We start from the raw sequence: 21,021 nt of genomic DNA on the forward strand, positions 1-21,021 counted from the left end.
CTCTAAGAGCCTTAAGAATACCAAAACTGTCTAAACTTCCTGTAAAGTTCTCTATTAGAATTTCTTTTGATGAGTTTATTATATAAGGCCCAGTCAGCCATACTGCATCTAAATTCCTTTGAAATGCCAAAAACAGTATAAAAGTGTTACTCAGTGACCTCATATAACCAACACATAGTAGCACATGTTCTATAAAGTAAGTTTACTTTTTAGTGTTCTTTGCTTTTTTCAAACCTCCACGGTATAAAAATTTATATGTCAAGAGGCATATTTTCAGTTGCATTGTTAGGTATCTTTTGTTCTCTGCTATATTTAAAGTCATCCATTCAACACATCATTCAGTGCTAGTGAAACAAGTCATCTGTCTTAAGAGATTTTCAGAGCTGTGAAAAAATACTAAAAATCTAGTCCAGGGAATGCCAGACTTCCTACAGAGCACTTTCTATAATTAGTAAACGTCTCAGAGGCCTTGCAAGCCACTTCATCTCTGTCATAAGTCTCCAACTCTGCTTTTCCCTTGTAGAAAGCAGTCATAGACAGGATGTAAATACCTGATCACATCTGTGTTCTAATAAAGCTTATGTACAAACAGCAAGCCAGATTTATACTGCAAACAGACCCCCTGATAACTTGGGTGACTTCCCTTAAGTGCCACAGGTTTTCATTAACAAGGTTGAGACAAAACAGGTCATCAAGATCCAAGAACAGTGGTCCTCAGACAAAGAGGCTTCGATAGTAACGTTTATTGCATCATCCATTCAAGGATACAAGATACAAACACAGATACTTCTTAATTTAAGGAGAATATGAAAACAACAGGCAATTCCTATAGTACTACTACAAATACAACCTTCACCTACAGTAAAAATGAAACCATTCAGTCATTTTGGTCTTCATCCCAGTCTTTCTTCCCACTTGGAGGCTTGGGCCCACCCGCTGGTTTTGCCATGATGATCTGCAAAACAAAATTCACAAGAGTACACTTACAAACTAAACTTTAGAATGAAGAGAAAGAATATTTTTCTGAGCCTGCTTTGTTATTAAACAATCATCACCAATGAGCAATCTGTTATTACACTGCATATGGAACACTAGCGTAATGTTGGTTATCCAGCAGGTAAGCTTTCCGTTTTCTGGACATAACAGCAACAAAATTCACATTCATTAGCGGGAGGCCTTCTAAGACATGCATTTCAACAACCCGATGTGCGGAATGTGAGAAACATCTGCATGCATCACTGCCATCAATCAGTTTAGCACCTGATTTGCTATTTATATATGAGATTCGTCTTGCCAACCATCTTTATCCCAATTTCCTTGTGGTTTAGGAGCTTTAGGTCCACCTGCCAGTTTTGCCATTATAATCTAAAGTGGTCAATAGGTAAAATATATTAAAGTTCAACAATGATATTTCCTAGTATCCTTCAAGTATAAGAATTGTGTTCATAAAAAAGTCCTAGCACCTAACTGCCTGGAAACTTACATGCCAAACAAAAGCCTCATTTATTCAGAATGCACTAACCCACCATTTTATAAGTATAACCATCTAGCATTTTTAAAGGATTTATGTTTGGGCAGAAAAATGTGGTTGCAGCTTTGGGGTCAAATGAATTTGGGAGAAGTTAAAGTTAGTTGGCTTTCCACAGAGTAGTACTCTTAAAACCCTATATATAAACCCTAAAAAGGAGTTCCCACCCCTTTTTAGAAGCTGCTTTCATAAAGAAATTGAAATTCCTGCAATAACATTTTACCAGTGAGTTAAGTGTTAGTTGCTCAGTTGGACTGCAGCCCATCAGGCTCCTCTATCCATGAGATTTTCCAGGCAAGGATACTGGAGTGGGTTGCCATTTCCTTCTCCAGGGGATCTTCCCAACCCAGGGATCGAACCTGGGTCTTCTGCATTGCAGGCAGATTCTTTACCAACTGAGCTACAAGGGAAGCCCTTGTACCAACTAGGGATAAATTCAGATTTTATTAAAAGCAGCAAGTATAATTTTAGAGCCTAAGTATACTTCAATTAAGAAAACAGACTGATGGGCCTCTTTCCAGAGTTTCTGATTCAGTGGATCTGGGAATTTGTATTTTTAACAAGTTGTTAGGTAACAAGGATGCTATGGATTAGGGGACAATTTGAGAACTAGTGAATTAAACACCTGAACAAACACTAATCTGGCCCTACTACACTGTCCAATGCTGAAAACTTTTCAAGTCCTTTTCTAAAATCCATACTATGCAAAATCAGGTACAACTGCTCAGAGGTTAAAGCGTCTGCCTGGAATTCAGGAGACCCGGGTTCGATCCCTGGGTCGGGAAGATCCCCTGGAGAAGGAAATGGTGCAACCCACTCCAGTACTCTTAGCTGGAGAATCCCATGGAGGGAGAAGCCTGGTAGGCTACAGTCCATGGGGTTGCAAAGAGTTGGACACGACTGAGCAACTTCACTTTCACTCACTTTCACTATACTGAAGAGTACAAGCTTGTTACAGTTGGATGGGTTCCTCAAGATAGCTATGTACAGAGTGCTAACGGCAAAAACAATGAACATCCTCCCTTAGGGTAAAACATAACACAAGCCTTCCTAGGTTAAGAAGTACCTGTGTGAGAAAGGCACTTGTTATTGGCTAATTGGCATGCAAAATATTCCTTAGAAACTTTCACTGTGAGACTTTCTGCTTATCTCATGCTTCAGTCTATTTAGCTTCTCCTGTCCCCTTCTACTTTTTCTTGGGGCCCCCATTATCTCTGCTTACAAACTCCAAAACCATTTTTTTCTAAAAACTGTATGATGCACTGACATAAGAATGCACAATTACTAAATCCAGTCCATGGATATCCAGTTCCATTTCTGGGCATCTTATATAGGAAAGAGTTCTTTACCGAAGTGAAACCTGTTTTGCTGTCATTACAACCACCTGGTCCTTGCTTAGAGTAAGTCCAATCTCCTTTCCATTTCTATGTAAAACTCTATTTCTTTTCCATTTCTACCTAAAATTTGCTTCTCCCAAGATTAATTTGGCATGATTTTCATTTAATGGATTTACACTGTGGCTCTAGCAATTAAAATTTTCTACTCAATATTTAAAAACTATTCATTGGTTAATAACCACTCCTAGAATTCTGTAAGAAAATAGATTTCATTAAGTTTACTAGAAAACACTTTTGAAAAATTGTGATTTCTGATTTAACTCAATTTGAAATAGTCTTCACCACTTTTCTTTGCCTAATTCCTCAAAAATATTAGCAGAAATACTATAATTTTAACACCTGAGGACCTTAAAACCCCCAAGACAACATCTGTCACAGAAGAACGCTTTTAACCACCAGATAACCCTGTCATCGCCACATTTCCTTGATGGTGGTACAGATTAGTGGTCCAGACATTACCCCTCAGATGCCTTCCAAGAACCTGAGTGGACGCCTGAAACAGCACAGTAAGAACTCTATATATGTAACAACACTCTGCTTTTTCTCACCCGTACAAGTCTATTGATCAGGTACAATAAGAGTGTATTCAAGCTGGCAGCATCACTAACTCCTATACTTTGGGACTGTGTGCTAAATCACTTCAGTCATGTCTGACTCTGCGACCCCATGAACTGTAGTCCACCAGGCTCTTCTGTCCATGGGATTCTCCAGCCAAGAATACTGGAGTGGGTTGCCATTTCCTTCTCCAACTTTGGGACCAGAAGTAAAATATGTTGATCTCATCATTGAAATGGCTAAGAGACAATGTACACAGCGTGGATATGCTGGATGAAGGGACAGTTCATGTCCTGGAGCAGGACAGCATGAGATTTCATCATGTTACTGATAACAGTGTGCAATCTGAAATATATGAGAATTTTCCATACAGTAGTCTGGTATAACAGATGAATTGTGGGTAAAATGAAACCACAGAAAGCAAAACTGCAAACAAGGGAGAGAATACTGTAGTCTAATGTCTGCTTCAGGGTTTTATGACCCCTCCATATTCCATATGGAACTTCCTCCTTTAAGAAGGGTTTTTAAAACTATGAATCTAAATGAGATTTATCTTACCCATTTCAGTTCCCAAGTGGCAAAGGAGTCTTTCATTGGAAAAATAATTTTAAATTAGTTGAATCAATACTTTCAACACAATGTGTAACTGCAACAGAAAACCAGAACTTTTTTTGGGGGGGGAGGAGGAGTACTTTACTTTGAATAGAAAGAGAACTGTGTTTTAGTCCCATGAAAATATACTTTGAACTACATAAAAATTAGTATTTTTAAAGATCAATATTTCATTTCTCACTCACCTGATCCACTCTGAGGACAGTGACGGCAGCATTAGTAGCCAGTTTAATAGCCCAGTATTTTCCCAGGTAAGTATCTAGAACACCAGCTTCCAACATGTCCTTTACAGCAGGAACTTCAGCCTGTCAACAGAGAACTGTTTTTATGCTTTCATTCTAAAGGTTTACATGAAAATATTTATACTCAATAATAGAAACATGGCTACTTGAATAAAACTAGAATAAGTAGCTAGGCAAAGTACAACCCTATATACACAATAAAACAGAAAGATAACTAAATTCTCTATCAGACAAACTGAAAAAGCTGTTAAGAAAATCCTGTGCTCACAAATCAGAACATTTTCTGATTTTCCTTTTAATGTTTATTTTTACATTGTACATTCATAAAATAAAGTTCACTTTTTTCCCCTCCCAAATACCTCAATATCTAATCCAACGTTTTTATTTCCTTCTTGATGTACTGCATAGAGTTTAGAGATTACTTCATTGGCCTTAACTCCAGAGTTTTCTGCCAGTGCCCGGGGAATAGCTTCAAATGCCTCTGCAAACTTCTTAATAGCATACTGTTCAAGTCCAGGACACGTCTAAAACAAAAATGTGCTCGTTACTCAATTTTATTCAAACAAAAACAAGAAAGTCAGTTTATACACAGAAAGCCATGTACCTCTCCATACGATGTGATCTGTTTGGCTAATTCAATTTCTGTGGCTCCACCTCCAGGTACAAGACGTTTATCCTATAACATATCGTTTAATAAAAAGTCACCAAGAAGCAATGTCCAGTTTCCTAAATCTTTTCAGATTCCAGCACTCCACTAGACTTAGAGGGTTAAATCTGATTCAGTTACAAATTTTATAAAACTTTAATTCCAATTAAAAAATGGAGTGATCTGGACAAGCTATCTTACCTCACCATAGGGTCTGATATATGAAAAAGAAGAATCAAAGTGAAGAATGGGAACACCACTGTGCAGTTACTTACTTTTCACAAATCCAGCAACAAGAATTTACTGGATAAGAAACTGAAGTGCAACAGAAGAAAAACCACCATAAACTCTTTAAGACAGTCAAAAAAGGAAGCCTTGATTAGCTGCTCCTTTTCATATTTCATTTTAGAAAATTCATTAGCAACAAACACTTAAATGGAGTCTTACAGAAAAAGGTGCTGTGCTTTACACAAGCCACTTGTGTTTTTCATTTTGAAGTTCTCAGGATATTTACGAGTCTGCCAACTGTGTTTTTGAGGACTTATAATTACTAAGTTACGATGAATGCTAATACTGACCCTTGTGAGAACTTTGAAAGTATTAACACCATCATCTACTGCCCTCTCTATATCATCCATCAGGTTGTCTGTAGAGCCTCGAAGCACTATGGTAGAAATGGCACCATCTTCCCTTTCTGTGAATAAATTAAATATATATTAGGAGATTAGTAAAAGAAAATGAACTCCCTACACATCAAATATGTACATTTCACCGTGATTACTCACCATGCTTAAACACAACCACTTGTGTATCTCCCACCTCTGACAGGTAAACACTGTCACAATGCCCCATTTCTTCAAGGACAGGAGGATTCTGTGAGAAAACGATTCTTGTAATAAAATAATCTGAATAGGTTCAACCATCTTTTAATAGTGCCCAAAATACATACCAATCTAGGAAGAGCTGTAGCACCAACTGTTTTGCATAATCTTCTGAGATCCCATTTTGAGTTCAGCCTTTAAAAAACAAAACAAACGCCTTAATAGTAAACACATGAGATTAAATAGGAAACTGTTCATAGGGCCTCAAGTCACCTTCTTTCTTCCCTGAAGGTTCAAGCTCAGAATAGGTCTGGACTGCACTGTGCAATCCAGCCACTTATGTTTATGGAATTATTCTAGAATTAGTTTTCAAGTCTCCTTAGGATGTCAAGGGTTTGTAGTTGTAAAACACAAAGGAAGCCCTGGCACACAGAACACTTTTGCTTTACTTTGGGCAACTGAATGTTCTGTGAGAAAGAGAACAGTGATTGCCTCTGCCCATTATATTAAGAAAGGTGGGAACAGTTAAGTTGTCCAGCGTAATCCATAAACAAAGTTATGTTCCTAACCCCACACTAGCTAACAGTGTGTACCAGATTTGTGTCTGGTCTCTTAAGCTCTTTCTCTGGCCTGGAACACTCTTCCCTCTCTCTTCAATTAACATCTGTTAACTGGTCCTTCAGCTCTCAGTCTAAAGGTAGGTTTTCTCAGATATTTCCTGTTCCCCTAGACCAAGTGAAGTCCACTTGCTACATTATCTAATACCTCATGCTGCTGCTGCTGCTAAGTCACTTCAGTCGTGTCCAACTCTGTGTGACCCCATAGATGGCAGCCCACCAGGCTCCCCCACCCCTGGGATTCTCCAGGCAAGAACACTGGAGTGGGCGTATCCGACTCTTTAGCAACCCCATGGACTACAGCTTACCAGGCTCCTCCGTCCATAGGATTTTCCAGCCAAGAGTACTGGAGTGGGGTGCCATTGCCTTCTCCCTAGTACCTCATCCTCCCCCCTTTTAATACGCTTAACAGTCTTTATGGTGTGCTGAATTTGTCTGTCCATTGTCTCACTGCCCAAAGTCACCACAGTCTGGAGTGACAGAATGCGGTCCTCTCTTACCTCACCAACATGATATTGTATTTGTTTGCATAGTGAAGAGCCATGTCTGCCACTCTGCCACCCGTCACGACAACATTTGCACCAGTGTCAGCAATAGCTTTGACTTGCGCATCCATGAGATTTTCTTCTCCCTTACTAAAATTCATCAATTCTTCAGCACTCTTTATCAACACCGTTCCCTAGCAAAATAAGCAAAGATTTTCTTTAAAACCATTTCATCACTTTGGTGTTCAAAGTCACAGAATAACATTAAAGAAACAATTTAAACATGCACATATAACAGAATACAAAATCTGCACGAAACTAAGAGAAATGCAGCTTGCTCCTAGACCAGCAATCTCTCCCTCTGCCACACTCGGCACTAATATATTTGCTCTTTGACAGGTACTTTTCGTGGAAAAATTAGACCAACTCTATACTATGAGAGGTCAGGCAGGTGTCCTGACATCTGCCTTCTAATGTCAACTAGTGTACTGAAACAACACTGTGGTTCTCAAACCTCCTCTAAAATGTGGACTAAATGACCAGGACCACCCCTCCCCAAACCTGTATAATTTTAAAAGCCACCAACCGCTCAAGATCTGAAGAATTCCAGGGATGAAGTCAACAGTGACTTATAAACTTCAGACTTACTATGTATTTTCAAATACAAACTTCCAATTATAACTGTTACTAACTTCAAACTATGTTAGCCTATTTTTGTTTCAGGATGCTACAGAATTTCAACGTTATTTAAAAAATTGCAATGAACAGCACACAAATGCTAATTTTTTCATTGAACATTTAGCCTGGTGAATGCCATATTCACTGGATTAAGAGCAAACTCCACCTCAAAGTGTTACTGAAAAGGAAGCCCAAGTTTTTACCTTCAAGATTCTGAAATCTACATACCTTAGTTTCTGTTATCATGCCATCAAAAGGACAAGAGTACACTGCTATTTTTGCATCTTTGACAGATGTCACATCACCTTCAGTTTCCTTCTTAAAAACCATACCATGCAGTACTGAAGAGGAATGCACACCAGAGCCCTGAGGAGTTGGATACCAAAATCATCAATGATTTCATGAAAATAACATCAGGGCTAACTGACTGCTTCTACATGTACCAAAAATATTCATTACTAAATAATGTACTACAGCAAGGCAGGGACTCTTGGGGATGATGATACAGTGATGGACAGTAAAGCACAGCAGTCTGTTCATTGCAGGGATCACTCTGGCAATGAGCCACAGTTACAGACTGGGATCCTGCAGTATACTTGGGGAAAAATCAAAGAACTGCTCTAAGCCATTCATTCACTCAGCACCAATGTACCAGGCTGGACTGTCAGCAACAGGGACAGAACAGGGATCAACGCCAAATTTCTGATTTCACACACACACCAGGTAACGGAGTAGGGGAGGCAGTGTATGGATGGTTAGAACAGAGCATGTGTATCACACACACAGCTAGCGCACGTACTTATGTAAGTTAAATTTGACAACGTTAACAATCACATGTCTATGTGTAAAACCAATAGTTACAGGTTTTACTGTACCAATCACAATTTTCTATCAAGTATATACCTTTTAGGTATTAAAAGTATGGATTTTATTATAGAGCAACAGAAAAACTTAAACCACATTCAAAATTTCCTTCTAAGCTCATTTTTATAAGTCAGCATATATGAAGAATGCAAATAATTAGTATTTTGTTTATGCACTAAACCTTCCAACTGTCATGGAAAAGTGGTAAGAATATGTTGATATCCTTTTAAATTCAAAGTAAAAGTATTACAATTTAGCAATATCAAAATCTTAAATGAAGGCAGGAAGTCTTAAGTGTCTAAAACTTACAAGGTAAAATTTAGATTAAGAGATTTTTTTTGGAGGGGGTGGGGGGAGAAAAAAAAGACCTATCTAGATAACACTGATGCATTTCTAAACTTACCAGAATCTTACAAACTCTGATGTTATCAACATTGAAATGGCCAGAGTCAGGAAAAATGGATACTGTTAATAAAACAAAGACATATCAAAAGATAAATTGGGAAAACAGAGAAAATACCTTAGTCACATGAAGACATTTTAATTTTGGATTTTTTCATTTACTGATATATACTCACCACATGCCTGAGCTATAAGCTTGGCCAGAAACACTTCATTACCATATTGTTTACTCATTACAGAGGTATGAAGTAGAGATGACACTTCATCAACATCCCGTAGATTTTTTGCAGAACAACATACCAAGTCAGGAAGAATCTCATGAGCTTTTTTGCAGGCTATTTCATAACCTTCTATGACCTTAAATGTAAAGAGCAAAAATACTTCCTCAAAGGACATAATTTTGACGTGTCTTAAAGCATCTCATCTTGGTAACCCAATGGATATGGTATATTCAACAGAAAAAGACAAAACGCACTCCCAGAGTAACGTTCATGGCAAAATCTACTATTTAAGAGCACAGGCTTTGACAGCCCACATTTGAACCCCAACTGCCATTACTAGCTACTCGAGCAAGGTTTTTCTAACTTAAGGCTCACTTTCCTATCTGAAACAAATTGAGATTACTTTTAATAGGCCCCACTCACAGGGTTCTTGTAAGGACAGAATGAGACATTGCAAGGGAAGCACATGTACTACAAACCCTGACACAGAGAAAAGTGCACAGTACTAGCTATTACTATAGTACTATCTTAAGTTTGAAACAGTAGGTATACATACATAAGCAAATTTTAAACAGGGCTAGGTTATAAAATGGACACTCACCTCTGAAACTGACAGGCCAAGTCTGAGAAGCTCTTCAGCTAATTCCAGAAGAGCTCCAGCAAAAACCAGAACAAAGTTTGTGCCATCTCCAACCTCTTGCTCTTGCATGTGAGAGGCCATTACAATCATCTTTGCAGCAGGATGCTGTACCTGGTAGAAGGGGTTTGAATTTAAATAGCAAGTTAAACATTTGACCCTTAAAGCAGTATGAAAAATTTCCTTTCCATTTCTTCCTAAATTAACAGACTCCAGTCTCCTATGGGTGAAGTAACTCTTCTGATCTCACCTATAGTGTGGTCACAAGAAGACAATCCAGGTCCCCTTATACCCATCAGCACGAATGCACCACCATAAATGACAGTCACTTCACAGGGCACTTTCTTTCAACTGACTGAGGTCAGTCACTCAGTATGTACACTGTATACATTAAGGTTCCTAACACGATTACAGGTTCACTAAATTAAAAAACAAAGTAATTCCAATCTAAGGCACTTTTAAAAAAAGGCTTCAGAGGTGCTAAAGTAGATGTCATTTAGCTTGGTGGTAAGTCTCAATATTTATGTATATCCTCATTGAAAGGGATTATGGTCTAAAAAAACCAAAAATATAAAATATTTCTTAAAGTGTATCAAAATTTGAAGTGGTCCTTCCCTAGAATTTAAGATGCTTTTTAAAGAAATAAGCAAGGAGTGACAACTGACAGCACTGAGAAAACTAAATAGCCGACACTGGTTTATTACGAAGACAATATCCTCACCATACTTAAATAACTCCTGAGAACATCACAGAGTACAATGTTAACCTTCATAATGACAAGTCCCTCCACAAATATCTCGTCGATCTGTTTCGTTCAATGTTATTACTTTAACACTATATCATTATTTGGGCTTCCCTTATAGCTCAGATGGTAAAGAATCTGCCTGCCATGTGGGAGACCCAAGTTCGATCCCTGGGTGGGGAAGGGCACGGCAACTCACTCCAGTATTCCCGCCTGAAGAATCCCATGGACAGAGGAGCCTGGTGGGCTATAGTCCATGGTGTCACAAACAGTCGGATACAACTGAGCAAGTGACACTCTCATATGATTACTTAAGAAGATGGAGAAATGTTAACATCTATGGAGTTCTGACTAAAGAATTAATCCTGGTGCTTTAAGAAAAATTCCCTGAGACTGAACATATCCTTCAATTAGCAGCTGGCTGAGGAGTGGTTCTCCATGTGTGATCAGGCGCCAGACTGTCCTCATAAACCCAACTCTATACCATCAAAACTGTAGGTGAACAAAATTCCACCAACTGATTTAATTTCACAAACACAATTAAAACAAACCCATCTTAAATATCAGCTGTTTCTACATTATAGAATAATTCACTTTAGTGTCACGCTCTGAAGAAGACAACATTCAATTTTATATTATCGGCAAATATATATGTATACTTTATCACAACCAACCTCTCCATAAATAACAGGAGATTTTAACAGGAGCAAAGATGTTAAACATAAAGAGGATTCTCTATAATTAGGAATATCTATAGCATGAATTTTCAAGTTGGGAATTTAAAAAAACCCTTATTATCCAATGTGAATGAAATAAAGGTTATTCGATGTTAGAATACACTGAATTTTTGACATCACCAAAACATTTCTTGGGTTTTTAAAAGAAATAACTTACTTCTAGCTCTCTTAAAATAGTCGCTGCATCATTTGTCACAAACAACTTCTCCAGATGGTTGATAACCATTTTGTTCATTCCTCAAAAATAGTTAGAAAAAGAAATCCATCATCACTCAAACCCTTCTCCAGACACCAAAGAAAATCCAGTGAAGAAACAAAAATTTGCTATCCATTCCTTGAAATAACTTTGTAAGAACTCAAAACATACTACCTATTCTTAAAGCCACAGCCCAATGGCTTCCCCTGCCTGCACACCTGTATTATTTCTTTCCTGCCAATTTCATATTTTTTAAATCAACTTAAATTATATTGACATGTACAAAGACTAAAATTATTTACTTGGAAGTGTATTTGTTTTGCTTATTCCATAAATTTGTATCAATTAATTCAGTTGATGGGAAGCAAGAGAAAATTTTTCTCCCTTAGCTGTAACAATGGTACTACCTCAAAGGTGAAAGCACCATAACTTTTCTATCCTCTCAATAGGACAAAAAGTAACATTTTGATTACGACTTTTCTAAAAAGATCCGAACTGCTGATTAAAGATTAGGAAAACTGTACAGGAGTTACTGAACTGTGAAATAATTTTCAACGCCATAGTGTATTATGGCTAAAACTCTCAATTTACATATAATATCCTCAAACAAATTTCAAAAAACTACTACACAAAATTCTATTGTATTACTGTATTTTTTATTAAACATGAATTTAGAAATTACCATTTGGTCCATATGCTGTACGAGTTGTTTGGGCCAGCTCCTTGCAAGCCTGTATGTTCCTGTACACAGCCTCTTCTAATCCTGAAAAATGCTGTAAAAGAAAATTTCTGATTAGGCAGGACAATGAATCTCAATAATTTCTTCATCTGTAAAATGGGAATAATATAATAGTACCTGTCTCAAAAGACTGTTGATATTATCAAGTGAGAGTTATGTACGTAAAGCATGGTGTTTGGTGTTCCTATGATACCACAGATACCATGGTAATCCATAGATCTGTCCACAAATTGAATGAATAAGGCATGACATTTTTAGGGCCCATGAGTACCTACTTACACATCAAAACATAAAGCTTAATTTTTTTTTAAGTGTAGTGAAAAGTGCAGAGAAGAGTGCTAAGACTGATTACAGAAAGCATATGAACCACTGCAGATTATAAAAACACCTTTCCAGAGTCTACCAATTCTTTCTAAAAGCTGTAATGTGGTATGAATGTGGTAAAACCTGAGCACTGTAGAGTCAACAGGTCTATGTTCAAAGGGAATTAACGTATTTGCCTTACACATTTTTAGAACTAAAGCATACAGATTTTGAATTCTCGTTTGAACTGAAACAAACTGCTCGTTTGTACACATTAATTCCAACGTGTATACACTGAAAACTGAACTGCTCACAATACTCAAATTTTCAAGTTTTACAAGAGTCTCAGATAAATTTCAAGAACCTACTGTTCATGTGAACATCTTTTTTCTTAACTGTTTTAACAAGGCAAACTCACTTCATCCTCAGTGAGTTTGGTCCCTTACTAGTCCCTTAGCCTGAAACATTATTGCCTTTAATCTTGGCCACTAAGCACAGAGCTGAGAGTTCTTTCCTTAACATTTTATTTACTGTTCTACCCCAAACTTTCCTTTATAATTTTTTTTAGAGGTGCATTTTCCTTTATCATTATTTCAAATTATCCTTTTGCTTATTTGGTCACTTATTTCTGCCTCAGAAGAATAAAAAAAATACGGACACTTCCCAACCTTTTAAAAAAAATTAGTTCATGTCATTTTCAGCAAACCTCTTTCACTAATACTTACAGTAAATCTCTTTACCTCCTAGAGTCACGTTATCCCCAAAGTGCATCCTCGCCAACAAGAAACCTAGTTCCCTCAAACTGTTACCACAAACGGAACCACACTATCTACATTCCTTTAAGCACAGAAAGTCTGGGGGACAATAAGGGAACGCAACTATTTGAACATAAGAGACACACTTACAGCAGTGTGTCTAAGACATTAAAAAAAGAAAAGAAAAAAAAAAACCATGCTGTTGAAATTACTTTCAAGACCTCGCCATAAAACAAAAGCTTTACTTAGGTCACGGTGTCACTTACTCTGTTGGTTACAACTATTTCCGTCCAATCTCCCCAACTGAAAGATGAGGAAAGTAAGACCCAGAGGATTCAGTTCAGAACAGAGGCTAAGTTCAGAACAGAGCCCACTGGGATTGTAACTAAGATTTATCCTATAACGCACTATTTCTGCGAACTAAATGGGGAGCTCGCCATTTCTCATTTGCAAGAGTTGCCTCGTCCCTCTCCTCCCTGGACCACCCGCTCCTGGAGCCGTTTCGCAGTACTCAAAGCAACCTCACCTACGTTATTTCACCTACTTCGCGTCCCCCAAAGGAGAGCCTCCTCACTCCCGTTTTACTGACGGAGGAAAAATGCAAAGAGCGGCCTTCACACCCTGGGCGGCTACAAAGCACAAAACGCGCCGCCTGCGGCCTCGTCGCCCACTCGCCGTTTCTGGCCGCTTGCCCCCTCTCCTGGGTTCATAAAAAAAAAAAACCTCGAAATGCCCGCGGCCCTCCACGGCCAAGCTTTCCAGAGAACACCTCCCTTTCTGGAATCTTCTTTCCCTCCGACCGCTATGTCGGGTGGGCACGCCGGGCCCGTTGGTAGGCTTTTCTTCTTGGCTGCGGCCGCCGCGGCTCTCCCACCTCACTCCCCCTTCCTCCTTTTCTTACCTTCGCTCCCTCCTTGAGCATCTGGGCAAAGCCCGGGGCCTTGGGGACGTGGAGCGCCATGACCAGTCTGCAGGGTGCCGCTCACGCGCCCTCAAAAGATCCTCGAAGAAGCGAGCGGCGCGCACAGCTTCCTGGGAACGTAGCGTGCGGCCGGCTCACGCCCCTCCTCTCTCTTCAGCCGGGCCCGCCCTTTCCCCCGGCGGCCTAGTCTGTGAAGCCTCGCGAGAAGGAGCAGTTCGCGCCGCCAGCACTAAGTTGACGATTTTCGATCTGGTCGATCGATGGGGCGGCTCGATCCGGCTGGGCCTTCCGTCTTCCTGCCGATGCACGCGTAGGCTGCCTGGCGGATGTGGCTCGCTCCCAGAGGTTGTTCCCTTCGCTTAGACTCATAGGCTCTGTGCTGGGGACTTTTGAGTTTTGTCAGTTTTGTCCTTGAGTTTTGCCACTCCTTCCAAGAGTAGCTTCCGTGTAAATCTTCCAGAGCTTCCCACGATATCAGCCAGGTGGGCACCCCTTTTTCCCGAGGCCTAGGATCTGCCTTCATCCTCCACATCTGTGGTTGAACTTGCGCTCAGACTTGGGCCCTGTAGCACCTCTGGGGACTTGAAGGTGATAAATGAAAATCTGAAAGGAAAGCTACGTACTGAGTGCTCATATGTGCCAGGCCCCATTATTTGCTTTATGTGCGGTATCTTAGCTAGTGGTCAATATTTTATTAATTACTTTTGCAATTTACAAAAGGTAGTTTGTACAAGATCACAGCGCTAGTAGTGTTAAAACTAGGATTTCTACCCAGATGAGATTGCAAAATGCACGTTGTTAGGCAACTGTATTCCTCTTTCCTCCTTTTCTTTTTTCTTCTGTTTTTTGGCCGCCCCACAGGCATGTGAGATCTTATTTCCCCCGCCAGTAGTGGAACCCTGCCCCCATGCAGTGGAAGCATGATGTCTTAACCACTGGAACACCTGGAAAAATCCCTTTCCTGCTTTTTCTTGGAAATATAAACCCCTTTTACTTTCCCACAGTCCTTTAAAACCTGTGTCATCCCACATCAGCACGTGACTGATTTCAAAAGACTGAATGATGACAGAAGACTTCAAAGAATAATTTCATACAGTGAAAGTAATCCACTCCTAGTAGAAAATGTAGACAACTGAGTAGAACGTTTGGCTTGTCTTTTGTTCCTTGGTCAGACACTTGCAAATGATTTATTTTCCTTAAACGGGACAGATTTAGTGTGTCTTAAGGAATAATCAAATGTGTCACATGTATTATAACTTCTTCTAATTAGCACTTAAATGCATAATTATTAAAAAATATTTTTGCGAGCCATCTCAAACCAACTGGTATGTGAACCACCTTTTGGGAAACATTCAGCGATCCTCAAAGGGTGGTCCAAGGACAACAGGAGATTTCCTTATGGTTTAGGCAAGAAATAAATGAAAACTAATTCATCTAACTCAGAAAGCATTGCTTATAAACATAACCAGCAACAACAACAAAACTGAAAGAGATTAAAGATGACACGATAAAATTTTAATAATAATTAAGGTATCAAGTCTTGGTAGAGACCATGGTAGATAATTTGAGGATAAAACTATTGATGAATCAAATTTCCATGGAAAATTTTAATAAAAAATTGATCTGGGGACTTCTGTGTCAGTCCAATGATTAAGACTCCACTTTGACTGCAGGAGGTGTGGGTTTGATTCCTGTTAGGGAACTAAGAACCTACATTCCTTAGCAAAACTGCCAAAAATAATAATAAAGTAACCATAATAACTAACAAAGTTTGAGAATTGATATTAATTTTAGTAAATTAAAAAGGAAATCGGAAGGATTAAATCAGTTAAAATCTTCTGTATGGTAATTGATCAAGAATTAAATTGATTTAATTGCTAAGAAGAATGCTTTTTAGATAAAAATTCATTTTGTATTACTTGGAGTAGATGATGTATTCATAATTGTGGAATTAAAAGCTCAAGGGCAAAATTTCCACTGGATCCAAATAATTAGCCAAATATTCCTCGCCCAGACTAAAAAGTAAACACAAACACTCAGTTTGGCTCGGGGCCTGGGTCCTGGTCCCTGCTTATGGCACCTGTATCTTTGCCCTGTTGGCCTTCCTCTCCATCTTCTGGCCACAGAAGCCTGAATGGTTCATCCTATCTGCTTTACCTCCTCTGCTTCAAGGTCTCAGCCTCTGCTCTCCTCTACCTAGAATGCTCATCTGCTCCCTTTTGGCTGAGTTAGTTCTACTTCAGTAAACAAACGCTTACGTTAGAAAGCCTTTGATGACTCCCAAGACGTTCCCTGTGAGTCATTCTCACAGCTTCTGTGCTTCTCCTTCACAGCACTTATCCTGGTTATGACAAAATTTGTTGCAATCTTTCCCACCTGGTAGGTAGGCACTGTATTGCCAGCATATATCACTGGACGTTGCATGAAGCAGAGACCTAACGGATGGCTAAATGGGTGTCTCAGTGTTACTGAAAGGTGTGGGGTCTGGCTGCTCACTGCTCAAAAGCTCACTGCTCAACAGGCCAGTTTGGTGGAAAGGAACGTTTGCTTCATTTCAGATGCTGACAGCTGGCAGGAGGGTGGACCTCTTTCCCAAGGCAGACTCACCCCGCTGGCAGCCAGTGGGGTGAGAGCTTTTATAGACAGAAGAGGGCTACGTGCAGAAACATCACAGTCAGCTCTGACAGTCATCTTCAAGTTGGTCAGCAGTGGTCTGACCAGGGTCATCTTGGTTGTTTTAGGTACAATTAATATTCAGTTCTAGGGCAGATTTGTTTCCACTGTGTTGAGGCCAATTCTCAGAATTGTGGCAGCCCATGTCATGGCTACAGTCTGATCATCAGCAATTAACTTCTCCACCTGGTAGGGGTTTTAAAATCTATAATAGACAATTCACAAGATATGGCTCAGAATGTCCTCTACAGTGCTAGAGAAAGAACTAAAGGTCCTTGACTATGCTTAATGAGTGTATTATTATTATTTGTTCTCCTTTGACTGTTTTCCTGTTTTCACATGTTCTTATTTTTCTGATTACACTTATGCTTTGACTAAAGTTTTCCACAAACAAAAAGCAGACTGAGGACACAGGGGGTGAGGCAGGGAAGGCCCATCACGTCCTGCTCCGTTTTATGAAGAGAAGACCAAAGAATTGGGAGATGAGGTTTCCAGTCATCTCTTTACATGCTGTGAAACCAGAAAACAACACAAAGCAATCAAGAGGTTTTGCTCAGGAGCTTGCAAAGACCAGGGAGAAACAGTTCATTCCCTAGCATTCTCTATGCTCATAGGAACAGTTTTGTCCTGATTACTTTAGCTGATAAATCAGATGAGATTTGCCTTGATGAATGTATTGTCCTTATCGGATCACCCCCTTTCAGCTTAGGTTTTGGACCACCTTTCTGTCATTTGAGGAATTTATTCTGTGGATCCCATAGTAGGAAGAACTGTTTAAATATCTGGTCTGTTAAAGAACAAATGAAGACATTCCCTAAGCCTCAAGTCACCAGGAGCCACTTTTATGGGGGGCATGCTGAATGGTAAATTTGTCACCAACTTGATTTGCATCTAGAGGCTGCTTTTTCATGTGGGTAAACCTGGAGAGGTCACTTCCCTCTATTCTGAGAGTAGTGGTCTATGAGTTAGGCTCTCTGAGGTTGCAAGGAAACAAAATGCTGAGATCACTTGGGGAGGGGGGGGTTGGTTATTAAGAATCACAAAAGTGTAAGAAATTGCACAAATATCTTAGAACCAAATGACTTTTCATTGGTAACTCTGAGTCACCAATTTCATATCTTAGTTTATCTCTGTTTCTATGCGTTCCATCAAGCTGGCATTTGATTCTCTTTACCTCTTTCAGCTGATTTTTCTTTTTTCTACATCTTAGCTTTGGCTGGCATCCTTCTCTATTTCTTTTAGTTTTTTTGACTCCCTTCAGATGGGTCTCTGTGTGTTTCATTCTTAAACATCCCAAGAAAAAGGGTCTGGTTCATTCAATATATTGCTATCTAACAACTCTGCCCCCACCGCAGGTTTGACTGAATTCTCATCAAGGATACTAAAAGCTTCTGTGGCTGCCTAGGCTGAAACAAGACTCCCTGGTGACCAGTGGACTAGGATCACCTGTGACTTTAGTATAAAGAAAGCTTTGCAGCTGTTTTCTGTGAAAATGAGCTCTGCATGTGCCTGACATTCAGAGTTTCATCAGTAGTCCAGTCAGTCTGTCCAAGACTAGGCTGTAGTTAGCATCTCCCTTAAAGCCTTTCTGAATCCAGGCAAAGTAAAAAGAAATGTATATTTAACTGTAGGCTTCCCAGGTGGCGCTAGTGGTAAAGAATCCACCTGCCAATCCAGAAGAGTCAAGAGACAAGGGTTCAATCCCTGGGTTGGGAAGATCCTCTGGAGGAGGAAATGGCAACCCCCCTCAGTATTCTTGCCTGGAAAATTCCATGGACAGAGGAGCCTGGGGGGTTACAGTCCATGGGATTGCAAAGAGTTGGACACACAGCACACGCAGCACAACACACAGTTAATCACTTCTTGGTTGTTACCATTCTGAGAATGGAGATCGTGGACTGGATGAAAGTGATCGTTTCCCCCTCAACTGTAAATGTTGGCTTAGCTGGCCCATGACTATTTATAATTGAACTGGTTCAGTTACAGAGATGAGGAAGGTGAAATGGAGTGAAACAATGTATTTAAATTCTATTCTAGGGCCTTAGATCTCTAGAGATTGATGAAATCTCTTAGATGACTTGGGAGAGAAGTTCCCCTTCAGCTGTTGTGAATGGATTGTTGATAAATGAAAACTATGTTTATCAGTCCCTCTCTTAGTAAAATTAGAAGTTACTGCCTTAGTTCTGCTAGATGGGCACACTGGTGTGGTTCTCAGACCAGAGAGCTGAAACTGTGTGTCCAGGTTTCCTTGCAGTTATGTACGGATGTGAGAGCTGGACCATAAAGAAGGCTGAGCACTGAAGAATTGATGCTTTTGAACTGTGGTGTTGGAGAAGACTCTTGAAAGTCCCTTGGACTGCAAGGAGATCCAACCAGTCCATCCTAAATGAAATCAATTCTGAATATTCATTGGAAGGACTGATGCTGGAGCTGAAGCTCCAGTACTTTGGCCACCTGATGGGAACAGCTGACTCACTAGAAAAGCCCCTGATGCTGGGAAAGATTGAGGGCAGGTGGAGAAGGGGGCACCAGAGGATGAGATGGTTGGATGGCATCACCGACTCAAAGAACATGAGTTGGAGCAAACTCTGGGAGATAGTGAAGGACAGGGAAGCCTGAGTGACTGAACAACAACTTGCAGTTATGGTTCAGGATATAAATAAGTCTCCACCAGTCAGAGACCTTATGTGAGGGCTGGAAGGTGGTGGGGAGACAGAGTCTATTTTCATGCCGCTTTATTCTTCCAACAAGCAGAGTCACGAGACGATGCTGTTTTGGCATGACTGGTCCACTAGTTACTCTGCGTGCAGGGGCAGCTGTGGTGATGGCGAAGGCTTCTTATCCTGGCTTCCTGCTCTTTGCATCACAGCTGCAGTGGTGTGTTCTTGATCTCAGGCTGTCCAGTGGTGAGTCCTGATTCCAACCTTTCTGATCCTACAGGAAATATAAGCTCTCAAGGTGGGTCAGTTCTGAGACACCTAGCTAGGATTTATTCCTGGAGGCTCACCGGAAAACTTGCTTCTCCATTCGTCCATGGTGGACTTCTGAAGCATCTGATTCCTTGTATGAAAACCTTTTCTGTCTCTGATACCTAGAGTGGTTTCTGTTTCCTACATGGAATGCAGATGGAAGCAATTGCTGTGTTTGTGATAGTGGGTGGGCTGAGGGCTGATAGGTTAGGAATCCTCAACTGAGACAATTATTATTCTCCAAGAGGCTACCTGGATTCGTATTCTTGGAAATGAGGGTTCCAAGAAAGCAAGCAGAAATGGGCAAGTGCCTTGTCAAATCTGCTTCTATCACATTGGCCATAGTAGGTCCACGCCCAGGGTCAGTGTAGGAGGGCAGCCTCAAAGGGTGTAGACAGAAAGAAGCATGATAACTGAGGACAAGCATGCAGTCAATATACCAAAGGAACCGATTTACCGTGTAGGATTCACTGGAAAGAAGCATTGCTTAAATTAAAATTTTCTTTTAGTGCACGACTGATATTTTTTGTTTCCTTGAGCTGCAGTGAATGGCTGATAACATCTATATTGAAAAGATTCAGGCTGAAAATTAGCGTGGTAGTTCTTTGCACTGTAGAACTTTGGTCTCTTAGTTCAGTTCAGCTCAGCCGTGTCCAACTCTTTGCGACCCTATGAATCACGCAGCACGCCAGGCCTCCGTGTCCATCACCAACTCCTGGAGTTTACCCAGATTCATGTCCATCGAGTCAGTGATGCCATCCAGCCATCTCATCCTCTGTTGTCACCTTCTCCTCCTGCCCCCAATCCCTCCCAGCATCAAAGTCTTTTCCAATGAGTCAACTCTTTGCATGAGGTGGCCAAAGTACTGGAGTTTCAGCTTTAGCATCATTCCTTCCAATGAATACCCAGGACTGATCTCCTTCAGAATGGACTGGTTGGATCTCCTTGCAGTCCAAGGGACTCTCAAGAGTCTTCTCCAACACCACAGTTCAAAAGCATCAATTCTTCTGTGCTCAGCTTTCTTCACAGTCCAACTCTCACATCCATACATGACCACTGGGAAAACCATAACCTCAACTAGACGGACCTGTGTTGGCAAAGGAATGTCTCTGCTTTTGAATATGCTATCTCCTTCCAAGGAGTAAACGTCTTTAAATTTCATGGCTTCAATCACCATCTGCAGTGATTTTGGAGCCCAAAAATTAAAGTCTGACAGTTTCCACTGTTTCCCCATCTATTTCCCATGAAGTGATGAGACCAGATGCCATGATCTTAGTTTT

The 21,021-nt window shown here is 40.2% G+C and overlaps 1 protein-coding gene across 2 annotated transcripts; it reads right to left on the minus strand.

The window, feature by feature from the left end:
* Window positions 1-723: 723 nt before the first annotated feature.
* Window positions 724-14,273, minus strand: CCT8 (chaperonin containing TCP1 subunit 8). Of its 2 annotated transcripts, XM_040227681.1 has the most exons (16): window positions 14,079-14,259; window positions 12,063-12,153; window positions 11,342-11,421; window positions 9,670-9,819; window positions 9,024-9,204; window positions 8,849-8,910; window positions 7,810-7,947; window positions 6,919-7,097; window positions 5,930-5,996; window positions 5,766-5,853; window positions 5,559-5,674; window positions 4,939-5,010; window positions 4,694-4,858; window positions 4,278-4,397; window positions 1,261-1,365; window positions 755-955 (listed from the first exon to the last, which is right to left on the minus strand). In XM_040227681.1, exons 1-15 carry the CDS (start codon window positions 14,136-14,138, stop codon window positions 1,273-1,275), a joined length of 1,662 nt encoding a protein of 553 aa, XP_040083615.1. In that variant the 5' UTR covers window positions 14,139-14,259; the 3' UTR covers window positions 755-955; window positions 1,261-1,272. The 2 variants fall into 2 exon arrangements, with proteins under 2 accessions (XP_040083616.1, XP_040083615.1); XM_040227682.1 differs by lacking the exon at window positions 1,261-1,365 and having other exon boundaries at window positions 724-955; window positions 14,079-14,273.
* Between the last annotated feature and the right edge of the window lie 6,748 nt (window positions 14,274-21,021).

Source organism: Oryx dammah, unplaced genomic scaffold (genome assembly GCF_014754425.2).
Source record: "Oryx dammah isolate SB20612 unplaced genomic scaffold, SCBI_Odam_1.1 HiC_scaffold_2, whole genome shotgun sequence".
Lineage (NCBI taxonomy): Eukaryota > Metazoa > Chordata > Mammalia > Artiodactyla > Bovidae > Oryx > Oryx dammah.